General features: G+C 40.1%; 2 protein-coding genes across 2 annotated transcripts; one reads left to right on the plus strand and one right to left on the minus strand.

Moving 5' to 3' along the window:
• Positions 1-3337: 3337 nt before the first annotated feature.
• On the minus strand, positions 3338-4709 carry SLY2 (F-box family protein). The gene has a single exon (XM_086583278.1). It carries the CDS (start codon positions 4248-4250, stop codon positions 3792-3794), a length of 459 nt encoding a protein of 152 aa, XP_086439404.1. The 5' UTR covers positions 4251-4709; the 3' UTR covers positions 3338-3791.
• Positions 4710-7636: 2927 nt separating this feature from the next.
• On the plus strand, positions 7637-10255 carry LOC147474721 (uncharacterized). Its single transcript, XM_086585171.1, has 5 exons — positions 7637-7734; positions 7816-7966; positions 8946-9248; positions 9699-9875; positions 10001-10255. The coding sequence occupies exons 1-5, from the start codon at positions 7637-7639 to the stop codon at positions 10253-10255; spliced, it is 984 nt and encodes a 327-aa protein (XP_086441297.1).
• Positions 10256-11964: the final 1709 nt, after the last annotated feature.

An 11964-nucleotide genomic window follows, 5' to 3' on the forward strand; every position in this document is an offset into this window, starting at 1 on the left:
TAAACGGTCATAACCTAGATGGATTTGGACAAACCATTGGTACGGTTGTAGTATAATCTGGTATTAGTCTATCTTGACTACATGATTACACTAGTACACTTTGTGTATATTGAACAGGACCAAGTGAGATTGTTTCTCTTTATACTGACTATATAAGAGAACAAACACCTCTGTTATTATGGATGCTTGTCCTCTTAATCCAAATATAATAATGGGCACTTACGTGCATTGTACATTGCTTTAAATTATCAATGAGTAAGATTCATTTGTGAATTAACAAACTCGATGTATTGGGTAATGACATTGTATGTAAGGTGTGCTGTTGATTATAGAAGGAATCCGTGACCCACAGGAAGTCGGGTTGATGATGTCCCCTTTGAGGAGCTCATCATAAGGATTGTCATATAAACCCTATAGGTGGATTTAATCCGACATGGCAATGAGGTTGAGTGGTACTACTCAAGGACATAAGAAGTTGATTAATGTAGTTGTCAGTAACTTGACTTAATCAATGGGCATTCGTTATCTTAAACACGGGGAGATCAACGAGCATATAATATGGAGCCCATAAATATAATTTTGGGATTAAGGCGGTAGTGCAACAATGGCCTTTAGTGAAATAAGCCATTTGTTGACGGACTTGGGCCGTGTCTTCTGGGCAAACATGGGAAGCCCAAGCCCGTCAGGAGGCCCAACCCTAATTTCTCCTCATGGTCCCTGTTGTAACCTATAAATAGAAACCTCTTTCTCTGGCTGTTTTCTACACAAGAAAAATCAAGGTTTTGCTCAAGAAAAATAGATCCAAAATCGGTTCCATTTTTTAGAGTGATAGAGGCCAAGTGAGAAAGGAGAGGTTGGTAGATCGTTGCCCACACAACGTCCAATCTAAAGATATGAATACAATAGAAGATCAAGAGGTTGATCCGGAGTCATAGCTATTGGATTCTCAGAGTTATCTAAGCCGGATTTACAGGTATCTTTTCCAATCCAAAATCGTGAGAACCATTAATTCCGCTGCGCGTAGTTTTCACGGTTTATAGAAATATTCATTATGAAATAATGGTTCCTACAAGTATGCCGACTTAATGCACGACAAAGGCTGTATACCACAATGGAAGCTCCAAAAAATATGGAATATCAAATATGTCGATTGTGTAAAGCAGACAGATTCTTACAATTGCGGGGTCTTCGTACTGGCTTTTGCAGATCAACTACTACGAAATCAGCGCCTCAATTTCACCCGAACTGGGGCCATGATCAGAAATACGGTGGCCAAAGACCTGCTTGCCTGTGGACTGAAAGGAATTGGTGGAATCGGGGTTGACCATGAAAAAACCCAAAAATGCAATGTTTGAGTCCCTGGATGGACAAACTAAACTACGTGCTAATGGATTTAGTTTTTAATTACTTTAATTAAGATTAATCATTCTTAATTAAGTACTTTTGCCTACACTACTAACATCACCTAAATGAAGACAGCATGTCGTCAATTGGAGACATTGTATGCCACGGATTGAAAATTTATATAGATCTCTCTTTCTCACGTGATCCATTATCCAGACTAAGACAACATACAATACTGTTGAGACATTATACACCTTCTTTGGAAATAAATTAATCTCTGATGCCTCTGCTCATATTACCATTTTCGAAACAACATCATAGCATTCTAGTACTAATTATTGAAGTTGCTCACGTGGTGCTTCTTAGATTTGTTTGTGTATTGGTACTTTATATATGGGAAAAATCATACTCCACTACATGTTTTGACTTCTCTCTTTCGATTGGATATATTTATATTTTCTTTGATATTTTGTTTTGGGCATACCCATATTTGTCATTACCCAGGTATACATTTGTACACATAAAAACTAGAACTACCATGTTCAACCGTCGCATTCCTATCTTTCTTTTTTACGGGTATACTTTTGTACAGATAAAAACTACCATGTTCTACCATATACTTATAATGGGATTAACAGAACCATATCATTAATTAAAACGAAATAGCAGGCCTTGTCATACATTTCCTATACAAGTAGAACTCCATTTCACAACAACAAAACAGAGCTATAAGACAAGAGAGAAGTTCCAAAACATTTTCGATACAATTTACTCTACTTCACCATCTTCCTCATAGAAGTCCAGTTCCAATGATCCATATGCACGTATGCATATATGGTTCCTTTGGCTTCGCAGGCACATAGCGCTTAGGATCGCTTTCAACCATTCGATGATCCTCTGAATCTCTCTTACCAGACCCAATATCGTCATATCCGTTTTTTTTTCAATAACTACTCTAGAATAAAATATGGTGTATATCAGAGTAAAAATGGTAGGAGAAAAGAGAGGGAAAGGAATTTGGGCGGGAACAACGGGAGTTTTCTTTGGTGACTGTGTACTCAGGAGTAAATGTTGTTGAGAGAGAAGAAGAGACGTTCTGTTTGGGTAGGAATAGGAGAGAGAAAATAACTTATGATGTACTAGGTAGGAAGAGATGTGACAAGAGGGTGGGGCATGTTCAAGGGTGTATATGTAAATTCGTATAATGATATATCATTTTTTCAAAAAACAAAACACGAAGGGTATTAGGGTTATTTCATACAATCAGAAAATGGAGGCCACGTCCGGCAGTAGAATAAATTATCTCGGCGACATTCAACGGGTGTTGTTGTCCTAGTCTTTAAGTCCACGCCCGATTCAGGAACTTACACATGTTAGAATTGTTTTAGGTGGGAGTAGCAATTTGAATTGTTTATTAATGTTAGCTAAAACTGGAACTAATAGACATCATAAAACCTTTGATTACAGACTTCTACATAAAGTGTTATGTTTTTTCATTTCTTTTTCCTCTTTTACTACATAAAGTACAGGACCTTAGGAATGTTGTGCTACTGTGCTCCATTATTGTGCCCTATCAACTTGTATACAGTTGGATACTCACTTTGTATTAGATTATGATATATATATTGCATACTGATCTTTAGGTTGTACTACTAGATCTGCAAAATTTCAGTTCAATATGTGCAAAGTCACTGGTTTGTCTCTCTCAAGTGTGGGTCTGTAATATTGTGTTAACTCGTCCTATCTAGTGTGGAGTGTTGACACGCCACAGCGACTTTGCTGTCTGCAATGACAGCCATAAGGACTAAATGGTGCAGTGTTTAGATTCTGGTACATCCTTACGGACCCACCTACTCTTGTTCCTATGCTTACTATTTTTTTTTTTTATTCTTTTCCAAACTGAGATCGATCATTTCAGTATGCCATGAAAACAAGTGTTATATATGGAAGTTCTCAGTCCTATTTACAAAGAAGGAAACAGGAACAGTATGAATTTAGAAATCATATTATATTAAGATATGGCAATAGAATTCAGTCTCTTAATAATAATCTGCTCACTAAATGGTTAACCAGAGACCCTCTCTAATTACTATTGTATACATCTCTGTCAGAGTTCATCCAAAAATAACAATTACAATGAAGAAAATACGATAAATATATTGAATAAAGAATAATATATAATGACTCTCTAGAGAGAAGACTACAAGCGTACGAAAAATAAAGTTTGCCTCTCTAGAGTCTAGACAGAAGCAATCAAGCTTCTTCCTACAAGCGTATCACACGCTTAATTGCATCTCTCTGGCTCTCTGCATAGCTAGAAATAGCAAAACAAGAGACGCAAATATTTTTTCGTTGCGACTAGTCTCCAATTGTGTAATGTGTACTGTAACTCCGTAAGTTACCAATGCTTTGTAGCACGCCCAATCTTGCATGGGACAGACGGAAAGTCAAGAAACGTTCACGGGCTTGCATAAGAACATGAGTGAAGAAGCCTCACCGAGCCTACCACCCAATCTCTCGTAGTAATCAACTGAAAACAAGGACAGGGACAGTTGAACCTCATTTCGACTCCACACTCCCCCTACCCGATCCAACTCTAGACTCGGTCTCGACAACCGAGTCAGCACTGGACGTAAGCACACCATGTAGAGTCGCCTGTACCCTCCCAAGGCCAATACAACAGGTCTCACATTGGAAGGAGGTGGGGAGACGTGGCTGAAGCAGAGGCTTTCCCAGAGAGAATCGTTACGTGAAATGGAGCACCAGAGTCGGCATACACAAGCGGCGACACTTAAAGAACGATCGTCGAGTCGTTGTAGTATCTCAATGAGGATGTCTGGATGGTCATTGATGCAGAACTGAATGTTGTGCTTCTTCTTCTTCTCTCTTGGTCCAGCTCTAGACATGTTGTTAGCTAGCAGCTGATAATCAGATTTTGGTGAATGAGAAGAAGCTCTAATACCATTTTTTTGTGAGAGGCAGTAGATGAAAAATGAAAAGTGAGCTATAAAGAGTGGATACAAGTTATAGAGATAGTGGGATTTTGAAGTGTAGGATTTGACTTGAGAAAGGTGTGAAAAGGTGGGGGTGTGGGTATCGAGAGAAGAAGAGAAGGGGCCAAGGAAAAGGTTCCAAAGCAAGAACTGGAACCAAAGCTTTGCTCTTCGTCCATTGCTTTTATTTTCAATCTACCTCATCTCGGGTGATGCATTTTTGTTGTTTCTTGTTTTTGTTGTTGACTTCTTGTTATTGATATTTGAGAACTACTATATATCATGGCAATTAGATCCGTTGCCCGTTGGTTAATTGTCCTGATTACATGACTATATGAGGTTGGGCTTACTGGAGCCATATTGTGTGAGAACCACCTGCTCTCATCTAAATTTTTTGAATAACAGTGGCATACTTTCAACTGTTTAATTGGTGAAACTGTTACATATAGATGATTGATATTTGCTTTGATATTCACAGATTCATACAAAGGAGAGAGAACTATCACCCAAGACAAAAACTGTTAGGACCATAGCCCCCACTCGCCCCACTCAGTACGCCCGATTACTCTGTGGTGCGGGGTTTTAACTTAAAATGCCTTAGAAGTTAGAACCAATAAGTTGTGCATGGAAGCCATGGCTTCTAGTGTCCGAATGTCACCGAAACAACCTGTATCCGCATTCAGAATAAACAAATCCAATGGCATAAACGAGTTGCAGCATTATGTCATAACCCAAACAAAATCTTGTGATAATAATCTGACAACCTATAACAGGATTGTTCACATGCACATAAATCACGTGAAAATGAAAAGGTAATAGTGAGAAGGGAATCTAAAAACGTTGGTTAGGACTTGGGAGTGTTTCACTTGTCTTATGGTTTTGGATTTTGGCTTGGAATGGAAAACCATAAATCATTTGAGACAAGAAGTATGTTTTAAAATGACATTAAAATAATGAAAATGAGTTGACGTTATAAATCTTTGCGAAAAGTACCTCATTGCTAGGTTGAATATATAAAACCCCACATCTCTATTCCCCATATGCGTAGAGACAGAGAGAGGAACTTAATTAGGACGTCACAATGGGTTGTTTTGTTGGCCTTGGACACATATGTAATGCACTGTCCCTGATTCTAAAGTGTGAGGAACTTGATAGTAGCAAGACTACAAGAGGAACAACAAGTACGCTAAATTTCGCCAACTCAATCACACCCCTCACCACTTTTTCCTACCACTTTGTTGCTTGTTCTTGTAGGGTCTGTCTTGGATTCTATCATTCATATTTACCTCAATCCCATCGCACAAATAACTCCCATGCATGCAACAGTCACTGTTTGTAATAGATTCCACTTCCATGCCCAACTCATAGTGTTCTTGACAATCAACTAGTATATGGTTCATTGCTTACTTTGATTGCAATCATGTACCTTCTGCTAGTTTGATTATTAAGCAGTGCCACACGTGCGTGGCTCTTTGGATCTTCTCATTCTTGCATCTAGCAGTCTAGCTCATGTATATATATGTTAATTTATTGCATTGCTAATCCATGCATATATTCTGAAAAAGAAGAAAAAAAATCAGATAATTCTTGCTGTTACATATCTACACAATTCTTACTCATCAGTGTTTTCAGTTCTAAACCTCAGTCCTATATTTTGGGGGAGTTTCAGTTATTTGTCACATTATGAGGGAGTATTTGTTTTTTCGATAATAGATTAATTATATTAATTATTATAAAATAGAGGTTTGAACCCCTGAGTACCTGACTCAATAATACACCTTGGAAGAGTGCCAATGTCTTTGACTGCTAATAGCCCAACCTGCAAGATCATGGCAACAAAAGATCTAGCTACCCACGTGAACTTAATTAAAATAAGTCAGAAGAAGTTCCATACATTTATAAATATAAATAACTATACAACTAAATTTCCAGTTGCAATCATTCTTGGGGTCGTTAAGCATTTGAATAATTTTCTAATAATCTATCTAACAAAATAGGAAAGTGTGGGCCAACAAGGCCCCATCCAAAAGTAGGTAATTGATACAGGTCAGAGCAATGCAACGTAGCGCCCCTTTGAGTCTTAAGTCTGTATTGTTATTTTTGTCAGTAGTTGGGCCTTGTGCGTATCGCAATGCAAGAGCCCACAACTTTTATTTTCGCATGTAGTTTGGTATGCCTATATGATGGCTTAGTTAGGGTTTTGAAACTCAGGTTTTATGCAATTTGAATTATATTTAATCAGAACAGAGTTTTTTTAGTATTGTTGTGAGTTTGAGTGCTATTCATCTAATGCTTTTCATAATCTGGTATCGGAGTCATAAGACTTCCTAACATCATGCCTCGAGCGAGACGCGTAGCAGCCGGTCGTGGGAGAGGTCAAATGATGGATACCTTAGAAGATGTGTATGAGCACGTGTGGCCAATCTCCAACGGCAAGTTGATGCGCTCACCGCCCAATTGGCAGCTCTCCAGCAGCAACCTGAGCGTCGCCGTCGTTCTCCTTCCCCAGACACGGAGGAAGAGGATAGCGGTGAGGCGGATGTTAATCTTTTTGTTCTGATAGTTCGACAAGCGAACCATGAAAATAGGCATTGGGAATCTGGCATCAAAGTGGAAATTTATGAGTTTTAGGGTAATCTGCACCCCAGATGAACTTATTGATTGGATCTGTACAGTGGAGGAGATTCTTGAGTTTAGAGAGGTACCTGAGAACAAACGGGTTCCCCTTGTGGTCACGAGATTCCAGGGAAGGGCTTCTGCATGGTATCAACAGGCCGGTGAAAGCCACGAGAAATAGTCAAGGTAAAACCAAAATCGCATCTTGGGATAAACTAAAGAAACATACGTGTGCGGCTTTCTTACCATATAAATATAAGCGCGATCTGTATAATAGCCTCCAAAGCCTTCGACAAGGGTCTCGATCCATTGATGATTATACACAGGAGTTTAATCAGTTAGTGGTGCGGGCAGAGTTAATGGAGAATGATGAACAACTGGTTCACCGTTATATTGGAGGGTTGCGGCAGAACTTTCAAGACACACTCAACCTGTTCGACCCATGGTCGGTCTCTGAAGCCCATCAGCGTGCTTTGTGCCTTGAGAAACAATTTTCACGAAGGGGTGGATTTACTACTCCAGTTACAAATTCTCGACCTATTGTTGGGATGCCAAACAGAGTTCCAACTGTGCAAGGTGGGAATCCGCAGTTTACGGAGACAACATGTTTCAGCTGTAGGGAAAAGGGTCACATTGCTTCAGCTTGTAAAAAGTGAAATTTGTTTAAGGATGCTGATGAACAGATGACTGAGGAACAGCTGCACGATTTTGACAATCCTTTTTTTTATGTGGGTGATGAGGAACCGATAGAGGAAGTTGTTCATGGTGATCAGGGTAAGCTGTTGGTAGTGCATCGGGTCTGTTTTGCTCCAAAAGAGGAGAGTGGTGATGGGTGATTGCGCACCAACATCTTCCATTCTAGCTGTACAATTGGTGGGAAGGTCTGTCGACTTGTCATTGATTCTGGAAACTATGAGAATGTGATTTCTGAAGATGATGTCAAGAAGTTGAAGTTACCTGTTGAAAAACAACCCAAACCATATACTCTATCCTGGTTGAGTAAGACTACGGAGGTAACTATATCTAAACGTTGTCTGGTTAGTTTTTCGATTGGTGTTAAGTATAAGGACAAGGTTTGGTGTGATGTTGTTCCGATGGATGCATGCCACCTACTGTTAGGTAGACCTTGGCAGTTTGATAGGAGTGCGATACATGATGACCGCCTTAATACATATATCTTCTTGGTTGAGACAGTTCGGATTGTATTGATGTCGAGCAAGGAGATGTGACTAAACCGAGTGCTATGAATAGTAACTCGGCTGCCTTGTTGTCTCGGCGTGGCTTTGAAGTAGAGATGGCTGATTCGAGTGTCATGTTCTTGCTCTTGGGCCAGGCCAGTGGATTTCTGGGTGACGTCCCTGAATGTGTTAAGGGTGTGTTGGCTGATTTCCAAGATGTGTTTCCTTGCTAATTTACCCAAGGGATTACCACCTCTACGGGACATCCAACATCACATCGACTTCGTCCCTAGTTCTAGTCTGCCAAATCGCCCTCATTATCGCATGAGCCCTAAAGAACATGAGGAACTCAAGCGACAGGTGGTGGAATTACTGGAGAAGGGGCATGCATATCAGGGAGAGCCTTAGCCCTTGTGCGGTCCCAACCCTTTTAACACCAAAGAAGGATGACACTTGGCATATGTGTGTCGACAGCTGCACCATTAACAAAATTACTATCAAATATTGTTTCCCAATACCTCGACTGGATGACTTGTTAGATCAGTTACACGGGGCAATGGTGTTCACTAAATTTGATTTGAAGAGTGGTTGCCATCAGATAAGGATACGGATTCGGGATGAGTGGAAAACTGCATTCAAGACTCGGGAAGGGTTGTTTGAGTGGATGGTTATACCCTTTGGACTTTCCAATACGCCTAGTACCTTCATGAGAGTAATGAATCATGTGTTAAAACCTTTCATTGGCAACTGTGTTGTTGTTTACTTCAACGACATTCTGATTCAGAGTAAGGATTTGGAAACGCACTTATGACAGTTGCACGATGTCTTTACTATTTTGTGCGGAGCACAGTTATATGCTGCACCTCAAAAGTGTTCTTTTTGTGTGGACCGGGTTCTTTTCTTGGGGTATGTTGTTTCCAAGGATGGTATTTCGGTGGATGAAGAGAAAGTGGGTGTTGTTAGGTGGTGGCCTCGTCCTACCAGTTTGCATGATTGGCGCAGCTTCCATGGGTTTGCCTCGTTTTATAGGCATTTTATTCCTAATTTCAGCATTGTGACAGCACCAATTACTGCTTGTATGCGAGTGGGTGCCTTTGTGTGGACTGATGTGGCTGAGGCAGGCTTTGAGTTGATCAAATAAAAACTGATCACTGTTGCCATCCTTGCTTTACCCGACTTCTTGGTCCCTTTTGAGGTTAATACCGATGCTTCTAAGGTTGGCATTGGAGTGGTTGTCTCAGAATAATGGTAGGCCTTTAGCTTATTTTAGCGAGAAGTTGACAGGTGCACGACATAATTACTGTGCTTATGATTTGGAGTTCTATGCTATCCTTTAGATGCTTAAACATTGGCGACACTACTTAATTCACAACGAGTTTGTGTTGCATACGATCATGAGGCTTTGAAACATATTGGGAATCAGGATAAAGTTAGTGCTCGGCACCTTCGTTGGTCTAGTTACCTGCAAGATTTTACTTTTGTTCTAAAGCATACATCTGGGGCTCAAAATCGGGTGGCAGATGCACTGAATAGGTATGTCTCTTTGTTGATTACTATGCGGACACAGGTGGCGGGTTTTAATAGTTTCCGTGAGCTTTTAGTTGAGGATCCCTTCTTTTCGCCTATCTTGGTGGATATACAGGCTGATAAGCGCTCAAATTATCTTCTACATGATGGCTGTTTGTTTAAGGGTCGCCGTTTATGCGTTCTGGATTGTAGTCTTCGCTTGAAAATTATTCAGGAGGTACATTCAGTGGGACATTTTGGGCGTGATAAGTCCTATCAGCTGATTTTTTATTCTTATTTCTGGCCTAGCATGACTAAGAACGTGCATCGGTTTGTGGATCGTTAAGTTGTCGTATTTGTCAGGTGGCTAAGGGCAATCCAACCAATGCCGGTCTATATATGTCGTTGCCTGTTCCTTCTCGGCCTTGGGTTGATATTAGTATGGATTTTGTTGTGGGTTTGCCTAGAACTCAGCGGGGTATGGATTCTATGTTTGTGGTTGTTGAACGATTTTCCAAAATGGCTCACTTCATTGCGTGTAAGAAGACAACTGATGTTGTGAATGTGGCTCAGCTTTTCTTTCATGATGTTTATCGTCTTCATGGCCTCCCCGAATAAATTGTGTCCGACAGAAATATGAAGTTTTTGAGCCATTTCTGGCAAAGTTTGTGGAAGTTGTGTCACACCGAACTACACTTTAGTAGTGCATATCACCTGCTTCGGCAGCAAACTGCTTCAACACAATGAGAGAAATGGTAAAGAACGCACTAAGAAACAGAGGAATTTGATGTTGGGGGAGATGAAACTGAACCAAATAATGGCTGCCTACGTACCCAAGATCTATTATCTAGGGATCAAGTTTCAACGTAGTTCCTTATGAAAAATAATTTGGTATTTATATAGGTAGAGTAGAGAGTCCTTGTAGCTTAAGTAATCTTGTAGCTTGAGTAATTGTGATAGACTATAACTCATATCTGATAATTATCTCTTTGATAAGAAATGAATATGGACATAAATCAATGTACATTAGTGGCAAGCCATGTGGCTAAGGTTCAGCCTTAGACACATGAGTTAATGGGCCTGTACATTGATCCATGGTATTGCAAATTGGGCTTTAGCCCTGTCGATTAAATGAATAAAATAGAGACCCCTACTAATGGACGTTTGCCACGTAGGTGGGGGTCGAACATCCGCCCTTTTGGCATGCGAACAAAGTGCACATGGCAAAGAAGAGAAGAAAAATCAAGGAAAACTTGGAATAAGAAAAGAGTAAGCGGAATGTATAACAAAGTGTCATGTGAACGTAAACGATAGGAAAATGGACAATCGGAAAAAATTTGTGAATTATCGGAAACGAAATAATGTCAAACTAACGTATACGGGACGCATTGTAGTTATAGATGGAGGGTACGCCACTTGGTAACTGCAACTTGGGCGGGGCACTTGCAAGGATGGTATTACCACGAACTTCAGATTTTTTATAGTCATCCATTGCTTTGTCATGGCAGGCATGGGTAGATACTTGGTCACTATGAACCTTGCAAATATGCCCAGAGAATGGGAACTTGACACACTGATGAAATGTGGAGACTATAGCCCCCATTGAATGTATCCAATCTCTGCCCCAAATTGTGTTATAGTGGGTGCGACAGTCCATTAATAAGAAATCGAGCTCAACTTCTTTGTTCATTAATTTGATTGGTAAGGTAATTCTTCCAACCGCTGAAGATGTTGTCTTATCAAAACCGATGATAGGATTGTCTTCGGCGATGATCATACCCTCGCGAAGTTGCATCTGAGAATAACATCCACTGAAAATGACGCTGGAAGTGGCCCCTGTGTCGATCATTACCCGTTGAACACGAGAAGCACCTATAAACACAGTAATTATGACTGCGTCATAGTGAGGGTGATATACACCAAGGAGATCATCATCAGTGAATCAGAGGGGCCCTTCTTCAGAAGTTTCAGTCTGGATTCCTTTGACAAAATCGACTTTGTTGACACGGTTAAACTCACCAACATAACTAACTTTCAAATGCTTTTGATTCTTACTCTGACTTTTGGAAAGAGACTCAACATGAGAATGAGAAACATTAATGACATGCTCATAAGTTGCATCAACTGCCTGTTGAGAGTTTTTAGTAAGATATTCGTTTAAAAGTCTTTTCTCCACTAATTTTTGAATCCGACCCAGGAGAGAGCGACAAAGTTCTGTCTCATGGCCATAGTCATTATGGAATTTACACCGCAAGGATTTGTCCATTGTACCTTTGGTATCTTCTGAAAGTGGATAAGGCGGGGAAAGAAGATTCCCACTTTTCAAA

The sequence above is a fragment of the Coptis chinensis genome, chromosome 9, assembly GCF_015680905.1.
Source record: "Coptis chinensis isolate HL-2020 chromosome 9, ASM1568090v1, whole genome shotgun sequence".
NCBI lineage: Eukaryota > Viridiplantae > Streptophyta > Magnoliopsida > Ranunculales > Ranunculaceae > Coptis > Coptis chinensis.

Coding starts and splice junctions, on each gene's coding strand:
- SLY2 (XM_086583278.1), bottom strand. CDS start 4,250: ATGTCTAGAGCTGGACCAAGAGAGAAGAAGAAGAAGCACAACATTCAG.
- LOC147474721 (XM_086585171.1), top strand. CDS start 7,637: ATGACTGAGGAACAGCTGCACGATTTTGACAATCCTTTTTTTTATGTG. Junction 7,967..8,945: donor GGTTGAGTAAGACTACGGAG/GTAACTATATCT, acceptor CACTTATGACAG/TTGCACGATGTCTTTACTAT. Junction 9,249..9,698: donor TGTGGACTGATGTGGCTGAG/GCAGGCTTTGAG, acceptor ATGCGGACACAG/GTGGCGGGTTTTAATAGTTT.